Source organism: Puma concolor, chromosome A1, assembly GCF_028749965.1.
Source record: "Puma concolor isolate L17-30 chromosome A1, mPumCon1.1.hap2, whole genome shotgun sequence".
Lineage (NCBI taxonomy): Eukaryota > Metazoa > Chordata > Mammalia > Carnivora > Felidae > Puma > Puma concolor.
Window position 1 is genome coordinate 157,538,734 of NC_141667.1, and position 19,406 is coordinate 157,558,139.

The 19,406-nt window shown below is 34.8% G+C and overlaps 1 protein-coding gene across 1 annotated transcript; it reads right to left on the minus strand.

The window, feature by feature from the left end:
- Positions 1 to 17,709: 17,709 nt before the first annotated feature.
- On the minus strand, positions 17,710 to 18,672 carry LOC112856903 (olfactory receptor 2T29-like). The gene has a single exon (XM_025920203.2). The coding sequence runs from the start codon at positions 18,670 to 18,672 to the stop codon at positions 17,710 to 17,712; it is 963 nt and encodes a 320-aa protein (XP_025775988.2).
- Positions 18,673 to 19,406: the final 734 nt, after the last annotated feature.

Here is a 19,406-nt window from a genome sequence, read left to right on the forward strand (position 1 = left end):
TTCAAGAAAAAGAAAAGACATGAAAAATAGAAAAAGAAAAGAAAAAGGAAATCCTTTGAAAATTTGAAAAAGTGAGTACTCTGTAGTAGACTAAAATAAAATGATGGATGTAAAATATAATTTGAAAAAATTTACATAGATATAAAAAATATTGTAAAAAATTAAAGAAAAATAGTTTTAATAGAGATTGAAAGTAAAAATGAATTTTTTCTCTTTCAGCATTCAAGAAAAAGAAAGGAAACGAAACAAAGAAAAAAGAAAAAGGAAAAAAGGAAATCGTTAGAAAATTTGAAAAAGTGAACACACTGAAGTAGATGAAAATAAAATGATGGAAGTAAAATAGAATTTGATAAAATTTATGCAAAAGTAAAAAATATAGTAAAAAAATTAAAGGAAAACATTTTTTTTTAAATTTTTTTTTTCAACGTTTATTTATTTTTGGGACAGAGAGAGACAGAGCATGAACGGGGGAGGGGCAGAGAGAGAGGGAGACACAGAATCGGAAACAGGCTCCAGGCTCTGAGCCATCAGCCCAGAGCCCGACGCGGGGCTCGAACTCACGGACCGCGAGATCGTGACCTGGCTGAAGTCGGACGCCAACCGACTGCGCCACCCAGGCGCCCCTAAAGGAAAACATTTTTAATAAACATTTAAAATAAGCATGAATTTTTTCTATTACTGTATTCAGGAAAAAGAAAAGAAATGAAAAAGACAAAAAAAAGAAAGAAAGAAAATTGAATAGATGGACCTGTTAACAGATTGAAATAGAACTGAAATTACTTCGTTTTTCCCCTAGAAGTCAGACTATGAGTGCTTTATAGTCCATAAACTAAGCAGGTGGTGAGACTTGTGTTCTTGAAGAGCAAGGTTGGCCCAGTTGGGCGGGGCTCAGTGGAACAGCTCCATTCTCCACTACATGGCGCTGCTAGCCTACTGGGGTGGAGTGTTGTGGCACTCTTAGGTGCATATGCCCATGCGCGGGAGTGGTAAAAATGGCGTCACCCAGCTACACAGTCTCTAGTATCGGAACTCTGTTCTCCCCGATCAGCAATCGTGCACCCATCCTCTGTCTTCAGCTTTCGTCCACTCCCCCCTTTTTCACTGTCTGTGACCAAGCCCCAGGCAGTACCTCTCTCCCGAGTTTTGTCTCAGATGCGGCTGTTTTCCCTGGCCCTTTACTTCAGAAGGACTGTGGCTTTGACTCGTTCTGCTCCTCTGTGGGAGGGTCTCACCAAGCAATGTCGGAATGAGCAATGGGCCGAATGTCGGCTGCACCCAGAAACACTTTCTGGACCCTGCTGCTGCCGGTGCCCCGAGACTGCAGTCAGGTGCCAGCCTGCCCCAGAAAAAGTTCACGAGATAGTGTACCAGCAGCTTTTCAGGGATTATGGAAAATCACAACACACATCAGGCACTAGGCTTCACCCTTAACGACCTTGTTCCAGCACCAAAGAATGTGGCTGTTTTCTGGGGTCTGCTGGGACCAGGTGGCTTCAACAGTCTCTACCAAATGTCCTTCCAGCAGTGGAACGGCCTTTCCCTGTGTGGCCTGAGAACCTCCCGGACCCCACTCTGTTCCTGGGGATTCGCCCTTACCACCAGAGCACCGCCAGGTATGGAGCTGCAGAGTTGCAGACTTTGTGCTTCCCTTGTTTGCAGTCTTAATGGAATTTAATCCCTCTCCTTTCTCCTTTCTCCTTTCTCCCTTTTTAGTTTAGTCCCTGCAGCTGTTTCCAATTTTCCACTTTCTCTCCAGCTGCTTTTGGGAAGGAGTGCTTTTCCCATATTCTCCCCTAACCCCCGTCTCTGTCCTCTCCACCCGCAAAAGCACCTCCCTTTCCACAACTTCTCGCTCCCCAAGGTCACCTCTCCATGCCATGTACCTGCTGAATTCTGTGGTTCAGGCTGTGCAGATTGTTGTGTTAATGCTCCAGTTTTCTATGTGTTCTGGAATGCTTTAGTGTTGATCTGGCTGTATTTCGTGGACGTGAGACACAAAAAACTTCCATGCCATTCCGCCATCTTGGTTCCTCCTGGAATATTTTCATGAGAATATATATTAACTCCTTTTAATGTTAGAATTTACTTGTGAATCTCTCTGGTCCTGGTCATTTATTTTTTGACAGGTTTTGATTACCAATTCAATTTCATTATTTTTAATCAGTGTATTTAGAATATCTATTCCTTCCTGGTTCAATATTGGAATATTAAAATTTTCTAAGGATTTATCCCTTTCTTTAGGTTGTCCAGTTTGTTGGCATATACTTTTTCCTAATATTTTTATAATCATTTGTATTTTGGTGGTAGCAGTAATTATTTCATCTCTCTCATTTCTGGTGTTATTTATTTTTGTCCTTTTTTTTCACTTGATGAATCTTGCTAAATGTCAATTTTGTTTATTGTTTGTAGAAATTACTTTTGGTTTCAATGAGTCTCTGATTTTGTGTCTACATTTTTTAATTTATTTTTCTCTTGTCCTCATTATTTCCTTTCTGCTACTCCCCTTGGGCTTTGTTCTTCTTTTTATAGTTCCTTTAGGTTTAAGATTAGATTGTTTATTTGATGTTTTGTTTGTTTTTTGAAGTAGGTTTATATTGCTCTATACTTCCTATCTTGAACTGTTTCCACTGTCCAAGAGATTTGAAACATTGCGATTTCTTTTCACTTTTCTGTATGTATTTTTGTATTTTGGTTTGCATTTTTTTGACCCATTGTTTGTTTAGTATTATGTTGTTTTTCCTCCACGTTTTGCATTTTCAATGTTTTTTCTTGTGATTTATTTCTAGGTTCATAGCATTGTGGTTGGAAAGATGCATGGTTTGATTTTAATCACGTTAACTTTATTGGGGCCTGTTTTATGACCTAATATGTGACCTATTGTGGAGAATATTCCATGGGAATTTGAAAAGAATATGTATTCTGTTAGTGTTGGATAGAATGTTCTGCATATCTGTAATGCCCATCTAGTCCAATGTGTCATCCAAAGATAGTATTTCCTTATTGATTTTCTGTCTGGATGATGTATCCTTTGTTGAAAGTGGATACTACTATTATTGTATTACCATCAGTTTTTCTCTTGATGTCTGTTAACTGTTTTATGTATTTAGATGCTTCAATTTGGGATGCATAGATATTACAATTGGTATATCTTTTTGATGGATTAATTCCTCTATCATTATGTAATGTCCGTCTTTATTTCTTGTTACAGTCTTTATTTTAAATTATATTTCATGCAATATAAGTATTGCTATACTGGCTTTTTTGGGGGTGGGGGCGCCCTTTTGCATGATGAATGTATTTCCATACCTTCACTTTCAGTCTGTGTGACCATCAGAGGTGAGTTTCTTGTATGCAGCCTATAGATCTGTCCCAGTTTTGTATCTATCCTGCCACTCTGTATATTTTGATTGAAACATTGGTCATTTACATTTAAGGTGATCATTGATAGGTATGTACTAGTTGCCATTGTTAAAATTTGTTTCGTGGTTGTTTTTGTAGTGATTTGTTCCTTTCTTTTCTTGTTCTTTTTCTTTTTATTCAATTAGTATCTATATAATTTTGTTTTTTTCTCTTTATTTTTTGTTTTTCCATTATAAGTCTTGAGTTGGTGGTTACTATGAAATTGATATATAACATCTTAAATAACTAATATTTCATATTAATTATTAATTTGATGACCATTTAAGTTCAAACATATTCTGAAAAAAAGAAAAAAAATTATTTTCTTTCCTTTTTTTCCCTCTCTTCTTAGCATTTTATATATTTATTGACTTATTTTATCTTTTTCAAATGTTTATTTTTGAGAGAGAGAGAGAGAGACAAAGTGAGTGGGGAAGGGGCAAAGAGAAAGGGAGACATAGAATCTGTAGCAGGCTCGAGGCTCTGAGCTGTCAGAGCCCAATGTAGGGCTCAAACTCACAGACCACGAGATCATGGCCTGAGCCAAGTCAGACGCTTAACTGATTGAGGCACCGAGGTACCCCTGACTTATATTATTTTTTTATTTATATTTTTCTAATATTTAATTATAGCCATTTATTTTCCATTATAAGAAATCCCTTTAAAATTTCTTCAAGTCTGATTTAGTGGTAATAAAATTCTGTATATTTTGTTTGTCTGGGAAACTCCTTATCTCCTTCACATCTGGTTTATAATTTTGCTGGGTAGAGTTTTTTGGTTGTAGGTTTTTGTTTTGTTTTATTTTGTTTTGTTTTCATTTCAGCACTTTGAATACAGCATGCCACTCACTTCTGTCTTAAAAAGTTTCTGCTGAAACAGTAGCTGATACTTATAAATTTTCTCTTGTAGATAATTTAGATTCTCTCTTGCTGCTTTAATATTCTCTTTATTTTTAATTTTGACATTTCAATTATTATATATCATGGTGTGGGTCTCCTTGGGTTCATTTTGTTTGTAATTCTCTGTGATTCTCTGTGATCTATTCCCCTCCTTAGGTTAGGTAAGTTTTCAGTTACTATTTCTTCAAATAAGTTTTCTATGTCTTACATTCTCTCTTCTTCTCCTGGGACCCCTATAATGTAAATGTATGTTCACTTAGTATTGTCCAAGTGATATCTTAATCTATTTTCATTTTGACAAATGATTTTCTCATTTTACAGTTTAATTTCTGTGTTTTCCACTACTGTGTCATCCAGATTACTGATATGTTCTACATCGTCTAATCTATCATTGATTCCTGCTAGTGTATTTTTTAATTTCAGTTATATATTTACCCAGTTATTTATTATTCAGTTTTGATTGATTCATTTTATTATTTTTTATCTCTTTATTAAAATTCTCACTGAGTTCTTCCATTCTTTTCTCCAGCCCCTGAGTATTTTTATGATCATTCCTTTAAATTCTTTATCAGGAATATTACTTATCTCTGTTATACTTAATTCTATTTCTGAGGTTTTTCTTGTTTTTTATTGTGGATAACATTCCTGTGTCTCCTATTTTGCTTGATTTTCTATGTTCTTTTCCCCTTATGGATTAGGGGAAATGGCTACTTCTCAAGTTTAGGGAGTGGTTTTATGTATATTCTTCATTGTGTAGACTATGAGTGCTTGGTTCCTTTTGCTGGCTGACTGAAACTGTGGTTGTATATGCTAGTTATTCTTTTAAACTTTGTGTATTCACAGAGAGAAAAAAGAAAACAATAGTAAATTTGAAAAGAAAATTTATAAAATAAGGAAAAGGAGAAGTCATTTAAAAAGAAAAGTAAAAGAAAACAAAAAAAAAGAAAAAAGAGAACTTGAAAGAAAGAACAAAACCAATAAGAAACAAAACAAGAGAAGACAAATTAAATATATATATGAAACATGATATTTATATCTGAAATATATATACATATATATACACATATATATACACATATATATGTAAATAAAGATGAAATAAAAATTAATTTTTTAGATGCAATATTATGGCTTGTTTTCTGTGTCCCAGCAGCACAGGGTGGCTAGCACAAGGTTGTGGACCCTGGTCTGGCTAAGGTTGTAAGCTCACTCTGAGTTGGACTTTGCTCCAGATATGCTTTCAAGGGGGAGGGGGAGAAAGTGTTGTCACAGTTCCTCAGTCCTATTAAAGCATAGATTTTTTTCTATGCCCCAGTACATCTAGGGTTTCTGTGGGCTTGTGGAAACTGGGCTTGCTGAAGTCACAAATTCATTGAGGTGGCCTGACCTGTCCATTATGGTGTCGGGACTCTGGTCTAGTCTAGACTTCTCACATACAATAATACATTTAAAAGATCATTCACCATGATAAGGTTGGATTTATTCCTGGGATTCAAGGGCAGTTTAATGTTCAAATATCAATCGACATCATACACCATGTAAACAAAATGAAGGATTAAAAACCACATGATAATTAAATAGATCCGGAAACAAATATTTTACAAATATACATCCATTTGTGATAAAAAGTCTCAATAAAATGTGTTTAGTGAGAACATACCTCACGATAATAAAGGCCATACATGAAAAAAAAAACAAAAAACACAGGTATCGTCATATTTAATGGTGAAAGTTGAGAGCTTTTCCTCTAAGGTCAAGAACAGGAGAAGAATATCAACTCTTGATACTTTTATTCAATGTAGTACTAGAAATCTTAGCCATAGCAATCAGATGAGAAAAATAAATAAGAGGTAGAAACATTGGCAAAGAAATTAAACTTTTGCTATTCACAGGTAAAATGATACTATACGTAGAAAATCCTAAATATTACACACACACACACACACACACACACACACACACACAAATGAAAACAAAAACACTAGAGGTAATCATCTAATCCAGTAAAGTTGCAGTATATAAAATGAATACCCCGAAATTGGTAACATTTCTATACAATAAGAAGAAAGTAACAGAAAGAGAAATTTAAAAATTTCACAATTGCACAAATAGAATAAAATACCTAGGAACAAACTTAGCCAAAGAAGTGAAAGATCTGTTCTCTGAAAACTATAAAAAAATGATGAAAGAAATTGAAGGTGACACACACTAATGAAAAAGAAATATTCCATGCTCATGGATTGAAAGAATTAATGTTGTCCCAATATCCATAATAACCAAAGAAATCTACAGATTCAATACAATTACTATCAAAATACCAACAGCACTTTTACAAAACTAGAACACATAATATTAAAATTTGTATGGAATCACAGAAGGCCTCAAAGAGCCAAAGCAATACTGGATAAGAATAAAGCTGGAGATACCACAATTCCAGATTTCAAGATTTACTACAAAGCAGTAGTATTCAAAACAATATGGAGCTAGCACAAGTGTAGGCACATAGAACTTGTAGTTCTATGGTCAGTTTATCTGTGACATAGGAGGCAAGAAGTAAATCTAGACATTCTATGTAAAAGAATGAAACTAAACTACTTTCTAACACAATGCAAACAAACACAAAATGGATTAAAGATGTCAATGAGAGACCTGAAATCATAACAATCCTGGAAGGGAATACAGGTATTAAGTTCTCTGCATCAATCAAAGTAACATTTTTTTTTTTTTACATGTGTCTGCTGAAGCAAGGGAAACAAGATCAAAAATAAACTATTGGGACTATAATAAAATACGTTTCTGAACAGTAAGGAAATAATCAACAAAATAAAAACACAACAAACTCAATGGGAAAAGATCTGTTTAAATGATATATGAGATAAGGGGTTCATGTCCAAACTATAGAAATAACTCATAGAACTCAATACCAAAAAAAAAAAAAAAAAAAAAAAAAAAAAAGATTCAATTTAAAAATGGGCAGAGTACCAAGGGCTCCTGGGTGGCTCAGTTGGTTAAACGTCCAACTTTGGCTCAGATCATAATCTCATGGCTTGTGGGTTTGAGCCTCATGTTGGGTTCTGTGCTGACAGCTCAGAGCTTGGAGCCTGTTTCAGATTCTGTGTCTTTCTTTTGCTCTGACCCTCCCCCGCTCATGCTCTGTGTGTCTGTCTCTCTCAAGAAAAAATAAACATTAAAAAACTTTAAAAAATGGGCAGAGTACCTGAATATATATTTTCTAGAAGAAGACATACAGAAGGCCAACAGACACATGGAAAAATGTTTATCATCACTTATGATTAGTGAAATGCAAATCAAAACTACAATGACCTATCATCTCATACCTGTCAGAGTGGAAAAAAAAAAAAAAAAAAAAAAACAACAGGTGCTGGCAAGAATTTGGAAAAAAAGGAACACTTGTGCCCTGTTGAGGGAATGCAATCTGGTGCAGCAACTATGGAAGACATTATGGAAGTTACTCAAAAAGTTAAAAATAGAACTACCACAAGATCCAGTAATCACATTATTGGGTATTTACCCAAATATTCAAAAAAATTAATTCAAAGAGATACATTTTCCCTCATATTTATAGCATCCTTATTTATAATTGCTAAGATATGAAAGCAGCCCAATTGTCCGCTGACAGAAAAATGGATAAGAAAATGGATAAGTAGTGGATTATTACTCAGAAATAAAAAAAAAATGAAATTTTGTCATTTGTTATAACAGGGATGGAACTAGAAAGTTATGTATTATTCTAAGCAAAATAAGTCAGTCATAAAAAGACAAATACAATATTATTTCACTGATATGTGAAAATTAAGAAAGAAAACAAATGAGCAAAAGGAAAAAAGAGAGAGAGAGAGGTAAACCAATACACAGATCATAACTATAGAGAACAAACTGGTGATTCGCAGATTACCATAAGGAGGTGGGAAGAGGGATGGATTAAATAGGCAATTGGGATGAAGGAGTGCACTTGTGATGAGCACCAGGTGTTGTATGGGAGTGTTGGATTATTATATTGTGCAACAGAAGCTAATATTACAGTGTATGTTAACTAACTGGAATTTAAATAAAAATTAGAAACTACAAAAAATAAACTACACAGTACCAACAAATAAATTTAAAATTTTTTTAAAATGAAGTAGAAAATTTGAAAAGAATGATTACTAATAAAGACATTGAATCAGTAACCAAAACTTCTCAACAAATAAAAGTCCGGATGAAAAGGCTTTCCTGGTGAATTTTACCACTTAAAGAAGAATTAATGCCATCCTTCTAGAAGCCTCCGAAATATAAAAGAGGAGGAATCACTTCCAAATTCACTTCAGGAGGACAGTATTATCTTGACACCAAAACCAGGCAAGAAAATAAATTATAGGTCATTATCTCTGGTGAACATAGGTTCAAAACTCTGAAACATGATAGGAGCAAACCAATTTCAGTAATACCATAGAAGATACAGTAGAGGAATCAAGATACATTAGAAAAATCATACACCATGAGTGGGTGGGATTTATTACAGGGATAAGATATGGTTGAATCTGCAAATCAATGTGATAAGTCACATTAGAAAAATGAAATATAAAAAGCATTATCATCTCAATAGTTGCAGAAAAATCATTTAACAAAATTCAACATCCATTTATGACTAAAATTCTCAACAAAATGGGTATAGAGGAAATATGTCTCAACATAATAAAAGCCACATATGTCAAGATCACAGCTCACATTATATTAAGAGGTGATAAGAGCTTTCCCCTAAAATCAGGAACAAGATAAGGGTGCTCTCTGTCATGACTTTTATTAAATGTAGTATTAGAAGTCTGAGCCATAGCAACTAGGCAAGAAGAATAAATAAGTTTTCCAAATTTGTAAGGAAGAAGCAAAGCAATGAATATTAGCCGACAGCATGATATTACATTTAAAAAACCCTAAAGACTGCACCAGGGGCGCCTGGGTGGCTCAGTCAGTTAAGCGTCCGAATTCAGCTCAGGTCATGATCTCACAGTCCGTGAGTTCGAACCCCTGGTTGGGCTCTGTGCTGACAGCTCAGAGCCTGGAGCCTGCTTCAGATTCTGTGTCTCCCTCTCTCTCTGCCCCTTCCCTGCTCATGCTCTGTCTCTCTTTCTGTCTCAAAAATAAATAAAAACACATTAAAAAAAAAAAGACTGTACCAAATATCTACTAGAATAAATGAATTCATAAAGTTGCAGGATATAAAGTAAATACTCAAATAAATATTGCTGTTTATTCACTAGCAGGGTAACAGAAAGAGAAATTAAGAAAAAAAATCCATGTATAATTGCATCAAAAACAACAAAATACCAAGAAAACATTTAAACAGTTTTAACAGCTGTGAACTGCAAACTATAAGACATTTATGAAGGAAATGGAAGAACACACTAACAAATGGAAAAATATGCCATTTCTATTGGTTAGAATAATTAATATTAAAATCCCCACACTAACTCAAGCAATCTATACATTCAAAGAAATCCTTCCTAAAATTCCAATGATAAATTTCACAGAAAGAGAACAATCCTAAAATTTTTATGGAATAAATAAAGGTCCTGAATAAGCAATCTTGAGAAAGAAGAGTAAAATGAGATATCAGGTTCCCAGATTTCAAATTGTATTACAGTCACTGTTCTCAAAACATTTTGGTATCAGCATGAAAACAGACACACCATTCAATGGAATATAATAGAGAACCCAGAAATAAATCCATGTATATACAGTAAATTAATTTATGACAAAGAATCCATGAATATACAATGGGGAAAAGACAGTTACAATTAATAATGTTAGGGAATCTGGACAGTCAACTACAAAACAAATAAATAAATAACTCCTAGGGGCATCTGGGTGGCTCAGTCAGTTGAATGTCTGACTTTGGCTCAGGTCATGATCTCATGGTTCGTGGGTTTGAGCCCCACGTTGGGCTCTGTGCTGACAGCTCAGAGCCTGGAGCTTGCTTTGGATTCTGTGTCTCCTGCTGTCTCTGCCCCTCCCCTGCTCATGCTCTCTCTCTCTATCTCTCTCTCTCAAAAATAAATAAACATTAAAAAAATAAATAACTCCTATATTTCACCATATACAATACTTAACTCATGGTAGATTAAAGATTTGAATGTAAAACCTGAAATCTTACCATTCATAGAAGAGAAAAAAATAAGCAGTAATCTCCTTGTTATCAGTCTTGGTGATGATTTTTTTTATTTGACACTGAGAGCAAAGGTAAAAAAAGAAAAAAAAATAATTGGCTCTACATCAAACTTACAAGCTTCTTCACAACAAAGGAAAATATCAACAAAATGAAAAGACAACTGCTAAATGGGAGAAAATGTTTGCAAATTATTTTTCTGGTAAGAAGTTAATATCCAAAATATATAACAAACTCATACAAGTAAGCAACAACAACAACAACAACAACCATACAATCTGATTTATAAATGAACAGATCTGAGTAGACATTTTTCCAAAGAAGATATAGAGATAGCCAACAGGTAACATGAAAAGGTGCTCAATATCACTAATAATAAAGGAAATACAAATCAATATGTCCCTGAGGTATTACCTCAAACTTGTGAGGATGGCTATAGTAAAAAGATATATATATATATATATATATATATATATATATATATATATACACACACACACATATGTATGTGTATATATATACATATGTATGTGTATATATATATATATATATATATACATATACACACACACGCACACACACACACACCCCTCCATACTTATTGAAGTATTATTTACAATAGCCAAGATACGAAAACAATCTGGGGCACCTGGATGGCTCATTCAGTTAAATGTCATATGGGGGCGCCTGGGTGGCGCAGTCGGTTAAGCGTCCGGCTTCAGCCAGGTCACGATCTCGCGGTCCGTGAGTTCGAGCCCCGCGTCAGGCTCTGGGCTGATGGCTCAGAGCCTGGAGCCTGTTTCCGATTCTGTGTCTCCCTCTCTCTCTGCCCCTCCCCCGTTCATGCTCTGTCTCTCTCTGTCCCAAAAATAAATAAAAAACGTTGAAAAAAAAATTAAAAAAAAAAATGTCATATGTATGCTCAGGTCAGGATCCCATAGCTCATGAGTTTGAGCCCTGCATCGGGATCCTCACTGACAGTGCAGAGCCTGCTTGGGATTCTCTCTCTCTCCATTTCTCTCTGACTCTCTCTCTCTCTCAACCTGTCTCTCTCTCTCCCTCTCTCATAATAAATAAACTTAAAAAAAAGGAAACAACCTAAGAGTTCATAGATTAATGGATTATTTTTAAAACTATAATACACACATACACAAACATATGCATACACATAAATGTACATACATACAATGGAGTGTTATTCAGCCATGAAAACAGAAACTCATTTTTGACAATATGGATAGGCCATGAGAATCTTATGCTAAGTGAAATCAAGTCATATAAAAAGAGAAAAATGCCAAATTATCTCATTTATATGTGGAATTAAAAAAATCAATCCCATAGATACATAGACCATTTTGTTTGTTACCAGAAGTGGAAAGTCGGGAAGGTGAAATGGGTGAAGATAGTCTTAAGGCACAAACTTCTAGTTATAAAATAAAGCATTCAGATGAAATGTACTGTTGGTGACTATTATTAGTACACAGTATTGCATACTTGAAAGTTGCTTTCAGGTAGTAGATCTTACAAGTTCTCATCAATAGAAAAATATTGTTACAATGTATGGCAATTCTTGTTAACTAATCTTATTGTGATCATTTTTCAATATATACAAATACTGAGGATTATGTTCCACACCAGAAGGTATATAACGTTATGTCAATTATATCTAAAAAATATACTTAAACATAAGCTCTAAAACCATAAATTCTGGACACTGTACTGGACAAAGAATTCTTGGTATAATACCCAAAGTCCAAGTAACAAAAGCTACAGTAGCTAAGTGTCACATTAACCTAAAAATCTTATTTATGGCAAAGGAAACAATTAAATAAAAATGCAACAAGGGAATGGGAGAAAATATCTGCAGACCTCATTTTAGACAAATTGTTAATATCCAAAATATATAAGGAACCCATATAACTCAGTAACAAAAAAAAGTTCCCTAACAACTCAATTAAAAATAGGCAAAGGAAGTGAGTAGATATTTCTCAAAAGGAGACACATGGTCAACAGATATATAAAATTGTGATCAGCATCACTAATCATCAGGGAAATGCAAATCAAAACTGCAATAGATATTACCTCCCACTTGTTAGAATGCTTATTATTAATAACAACAAAGAAGAAGAAGTGCTGGTCAGAATGTGCAGAAAAGGTAACCCTTGTATACTATGGGAATTTAAACTTGTGTAGTCACCTTGAAAAGCATATGTAGGATTCTCAAAAATTTGAAAATACAATTACAATTAGGGGTGCTTGGATGGCTCAGTTAAGTGTCCGACTTCAGCTCAGGTCATGATTTCACAGTTTGCAAATTTGCACCCAGCGTTGGGCTCTGTGCTGACAGCTCAGAGCCCGGAGCCTGCTTCAGATTCTGTGTCTTTCTCTCTCTGTGCCCCTCCCCCAGTCTCTCTCTCTCTCTTTCTCTCTCAAAAATAAATAAGCATTAAAACATTTTTTTTTAAAAAAGAAAATAGAATTGCAATTGGATTCAGCACCCCCACTTCTTTTTTTAATGTTTATTTATTTATTTTTGATATATAGAGCCCAACTGGGGGGTGGGCAGAGAGAGAGGGAGACAGAATTTGAAGCAGGCTCCAGGCTCTGAGCCATGAGCACAGAGTCCAATATAGGGCTTGAATCCATGAACTGTGAGATCATGACCTGAGGCAAAGTCCAATGCTTATCCAATTGAGCCACCCAAGAGTCAACAACCCCATTTCTGGGTGTATATCTAAATTAATTGAAATGTGGATCTCAATAAGGTATCTGCACTTCCATGTTTATTGTTTCATCATTTACAGTAGATAAAATAAGGAAACAAATTAAATGTCCATCAACCAATGAATGAATAAAAAATGTGGCAAAATATGGAATGTGGTATATAATGGAATATCATTCAGCCTTAAAACGTAAGGACATTTTGCCATTTGCAATTACTTAGATGAGTCAGAAAGACATTAGCCTAAGTGAAATAAATTTGACTAAACAACTACCATATTATTTCAGTCATATTTGGAATCTCAAAATACACTTGAATAAACAAAAAGCAGAATCAGACCTATGAATGCAAAGAACAAACTGATGGTTGCCAGAGGTGAAACAGGTGGAGTAATAGACAAAATGGGTGAAAGAGAGTAGGAGATACTGTCTTCCAGTTATGTAATGAATAAGTCATAGGAATAAAAGGCACAGCATAAGGACTATAGTCAATTATATTTAAATAGTGTTGTATGGTGACAAATGGCAGCTACAGTTGCAGTGACAATAGCATAACATATAAACTTGTCAAAGCACCACGTTGTACGTGAAAAACTAATGTAACATTGTATGTTATATATACTAAAATAAGTTTTTAAAATATTAGTTGACAAAAAGTAAAAAAAAAAAAAAATCTAGAATGTATTTAGCCCAGTGCCTGGTACACAGTAAACCTCAATAAATGAAAAAGCTAGACAAATATGCACATACAAGGTCAACATACATATGCTTGTATAAATATGTACATATATACATAGAAATGCATGCAAGTTAATTACTCATATAACATTCTGTCTTGCTTATAGAGTATTATTTACCATTCACAAATGAAACTAGTTACCATTTTATAAGTCAGCCTGAATTTTACGCCTTGTAGTCAATCTAGGGAACCACTTTTAACCAGATATCTTCTGCTCAAAGCCTAGGGTTGATGTTCTTTAATGTTTAACCAGTGAAATTAATTATTAGCTGGACAATTCAGAGCTTTGCTTAAGATGTTAACTGATATTTATCATTATCTCTAATATGCGCATGTGTGGTATACATATTTTCACAACTCAAATTTGAAATCTATAATCTAGCAATAACTTGTTATACCGAGCAACCGGAACTTCCTGGGAGGCTAACATCTATATAGAGGGAATATCCAATCCTTCTAAAACTATGGGAAAAAAAACTTCTGTGGTTATGATTTTATAACAATAATGCTTTATTTTGTCCTTTATATTGCAAGTTTGTGGCATTTATGTTTATAGCATTATAAAATCATACCATAATTAAAGTATAATTATTCACATTTGAGAAATAATTTGAAAACAATGTGTGACATCTTCTATATTCTCTCAGAAAATGTACAGTATCCATGAATAAATTGAATTCTAAGAAAATGATTTTCTCTAGAACTTAATACCACCAAGTTTTCAGTCTAGAGCAAAGATGATGGAAGTCACTATAACTGAAATACACCATTTTTCACCGTGGAAATGCCCAGTTACTCAACTATCTCTGAGTTCATGCTTATTAGCAAATATTCATTTGGACATTACTACCTAATGGCCTCAAACAAAATATTTAACCTGTTGGTGCCTTAGTTTCCTTCTCTGTAAAAGGGAGATAATAAAAACACCTTTCTTAGAGTCAATAATACTATAGTGTACACTTAAAAATATTGTTGAAAGGTTTATCTCATGATAGATGTTCTTATCACAGTTAAATTTAACCACCATTACCACCACAACAAAATATATCTGCTTCAAGAAGTTTAAAAGGTTTAAATAAGTTAATATATGTAACATCATTGGAACAGTGGCTGATACACAGTGTAAAATCAACAACAAACAAATAAATGCAATATGCCATAAAAAAATAAAAAGCAGAATATTTGTGAAAAACAATGCAAGCTTCTCCACCTAATCCATGGTTTACTACTAAATTTGGTAATAATTTAAATAATTGTATTTCATGTCTTTTGGAAAGTGCAGGAACACTGAGGGCTTGTTTTCATGGGTTAAAAATTATTTGTCTGGCAAGATGCTGGTGGAATCATGTTGCACATTTTAAACTACTTCAGCGCACAGCTACTTATGTAGCGCTGTAAGCAAGTGCATATGAGTTCAAGAAACTCTTTCCACTTGTTGCTTACATTTTAGATACAAAAAAATTGAAGCAGCAAATTTCCTCTATGTCTAGTAACTCTGAATATTAGGTATATTTTCTAACTCCACAGTTCTTGTAAATCATTAGTATAAACTATGAAAAATTGTATTTTGAGCACTTTATTTAGGAAAGAATTCATCATTCTAAAATATTTTAATCTCATTATTTTTTGTTTGAGATAGAGTAAAGTCTATTTTTGAAAAAAAATATTCAATAACACATTTTGTTTTGTTTGACTAAATTTTGTTTCTCATGTTTACAGTGTTTTAAATTTTAAATGTGTGTGTTACAGTTCAAATTGAAGGAAGGGGCATATATACTACTCATTTATTTTGGAATTAAAGGGTGTGCATATTTTATGTATTTCATTTGCAACAAAAATATTGCAAAAATTTTTTCTAGCTTCATTTCCCCAAATACTGCAAGATACCTATTTTACAGTCATGAAGGAACTGAGAGTATCAAGAGAAAAAGGGAATCTCTACTTTTTAAAAATTTTTTTTTAACGTTTATTTCTTTTTGAGACAGAGAGAGACAGAGCATGAACAGGGGAGGGTAAGAGAGAGAAGGAGACACAGAATCTGAAACAGGCTCCAGGCTCTGAGCAGTCAGCACAGAGCCCGATGCGGGGCTTGAACTCACAGACGGTGAGATCATGACCTGGGCCGAAGTCGGACGCTTAACCAACTGAGCCACCCAGGCACCCCAAGGGAATCTCTACTTTTGAAACCACTTGATATTTCACAAGTTGTCACAGCTAATTGGAAACTGGTACACATGCAACCAAGTTTCTGGTTTTATGGAACAGATTTTACAAGACCCTGCTTACACCCCAAACCCCATAATTCCAATTGGAATGGTCCATTCCACTTACATCAACACTATTCATCTTATTGTCCTCACACAACTTGTCTCCATACCTCCAGTGTTGCTCTTCTCCAATTGATTCCCACTAATTTCACTCTTCTTAAATCCATGTGTCATCATTTTATTATCATTTGTAAATACCTGGGTCGCAAAAGGAGAAGAATTGAGGCTATAAAGTGAGCCAGAAAGGAGGTGCCATTGGAGCATTCTTCTCCTTCTAGATCGACCACTTGAACTTTGTTCATAGTGATCCTTTTATGTGGCATCATGTCTTTGAGGAAGATCCTGTGTCCCAGCCTCCTATACTCATGAAGGTAGTATCTAGTCACCATTCAACACTGAGTCTAGGGTCTCTTTTCAGACTCTTTGTTTGGTTGAACTTATATGTCATAGGTAGAACTGGTGTGTCCTTATGAGTTGTACCTTTTCCACATGTGTCTCAAACCAGTTTGTGTAGTTTATTACAACTATTTGCAAAAATTACACCTATGGATAAAATTCCCTTGAGACAGTAGACATTTGTTATGTACATGTGAAATTCACTTAGCTGTTAGTTATTATTTTCATTTTAATATAGAATAAACCATGTTTTTTGACTAAGTGAAGGATTGAATGTTAGATGGACTTTACTTGTTTGTATGATAAGTTACATACTCCAGATCTCAGTGGCAGTACCAACCACCTTATGCTGGAAAGCTTCCCTAAGTCCTCCTTCTCGGGGTTAATATTTTTCCCACAGTACCTCCTACCACAATGTGCTAATGATTTTAGAGAGGCACTCACCACTAGATATCTTCAGGTTTGGGAGCTAAAGAATAAATTTGCCCTAATTAAATTCATCCCAACAACTGAATTGTTGTAGTAAAGATCAGCCATGATGACATGAGCATGATTTCTAAGATTTGTTATTTACACGACCAACATGCAGTAAAGACAACTTTTTAAAATAGACAAAAGTCTGATATTTTACGTTTTATTCTTAAATAATTTCAAATTTACAGAAAATTAGTATGAATAATGGTAATAGTAAATTCGTATAAATATTAATAATAGTACAATTAATACACCGTTTGCCTAGATTCACTTACTAACTTTATACCCCGTTTGCTTTATCATCTCTCTCTCCATCTCTCTCCCTTTCTCTCTCATCAGTTGCACACATTATGATCTTTGTTTCTAAATATTTAATTATTTATTTCCAAAGAATATGCATATTTTCCCACAGAATCACAGTGCAGCTATGAACTACAGAAAAATATAGCATGAATACAATACAGTTGTACAAATATTTGAGTGCAGAAGTGTAAAAATGAAGAGCATTCCATTATAGGGAAAAGATGCCTCCAAAAAGGATGAACAGGTAATGACACATCATGGTATGAGAATCTAAGGAAAAACATTGGCATTGGATCCTATTTTTAATCTGTACAGTGAAGAAAAACAAAACATTAGTACAAATATTTCCTATTTTATACTTTCCTGAGAGACAGACTTAACATTCAACATTTTTTTTAGAGCCCTTGTAACATCCTTATTCCTAAGACTATAAATTAAAGGGTTTAGAACAGGAGTGAGTATGGTGTAAAAGACAGATACAATCATGTCCTTCTCAGGGGTGTGGTAGGTGTTGGGGAGCATGTAGGTGTAGACAGCAGCCCCATAGAAGAGGACAACCACGGTCATGTGGGAAGAACAAGTGGCAAAGGCCTTTTTCCGCCCCTCTGCTGACTTCATCCTGTGGATGGTGAAGAGGATGAAAGAATAGGAGCTTGAAATGACTGTCACAGGGAAGAGGAGTGAGATGACACAACAGAGGTACATGAATGTCTCATAGAGGGAAGTGTCTGAGCAGGAAAGTTTCATTACAGCAGGAACTTCACAGAAGAAATGATAGATCTCCCGAGATCTGCAGAAGGGGAAGGTCATGGTGATGGGGGTTATCATAAATCCATCCACAGATCCCAGAAACCAGGAAGAAGACACCAGGAGGAGACACACCCTATTGTTCATGAGGATAGGATAACGGAGTGGATGGCAGATAGCCACATAGCGGTCATAGGCCATAGCTGCTAGAAGGAAAAATTCTGAACCTCCTAGTGTCAAATAGAGAAACATCTGCATCCCACATTCGGGGGCTGAGATCTTATTCACACCCATGACCTGGTCCATGAGCATCTTGGGCACAGTGACAGAAATGTACATCACATCCATGAGAGACAACTGGGTGATAAAAAAGTACATGGGATTATGAAGGTGAGCATCAAAGTATATCAGAAGGATCAGGATGATGTTTCCAGACAAAGCCATCAGGAAATCCACTAAAATGACCACACAAAGGAGAGCTGGGTGCTTGGATTGACTGAAGAGTCCCACTAGGTCAAAATCTGATCGTCCAGTATGGTTGTTCACCCAAGTGTTGTTCTCCATTGGATATCACCCGGATCACCAAGGAAAACTATGGAGTTAATAGATCACTAATGGAATATGATCACCTGAAATAAATTTTTAGTGAGCTTGTGTGTGTGTGTGTGTTTATGTTTACAGGTGGCAACCCAGTATAGTAACAAGGGGACTTTCCAAGGGCTAGTGTATATTAGGATTAAAAATTACCTGTAATTGAACAAATTTAATTGAATTCTAAGAATTCACATATGTGAATCAAAAATATTTGTTCCCCAAAGATAACAAAAACACAAATCAAAAAGATATATGCACCTCTAGGTTTATTATTTTTTTCAAATCTTTATGACATTTATTTTTTCATGTTTTTCTTTCAATTCCACTTAGTTAACATATAGTGTAATATTAGTTCCAGGTGCACAATATAGTGATTAAATACTTCCATATAACAAGTGCACTCCTTAATCCCCATCACTTATTTAACCCATCTCCCACCAACCTCCCCTCTGGTAACCATCAGTTTGTTCTCAGTAGTAAGAGCCTGTTTCTTGGTTTGCCTCTCTCTCTTGTTTTCCCTTTGCTCATTTGTTTTCATTCTTAAATCCACATATGGGTGAAATCATATGGTTTTTGTCTTTCTCTGACTGACAAGTTTGTGCCCTTTTTGACAACATGATGGGCCTAGATGGTACTATGTTAAGTGAAATAAATCTGGCTGTGAAAGACAAATACCACATGATTTCAATCCCATATGTAGAATG

Excerpts from the sequence above, each read along its gene's own strand:
- LOC112856903 (XM_025920203.2), bottom strand. The coding sequence starts at position 18,672 with ATGGAGAACAACACTTGGGTGAACAACCATACTGGACGATCAGATTTT.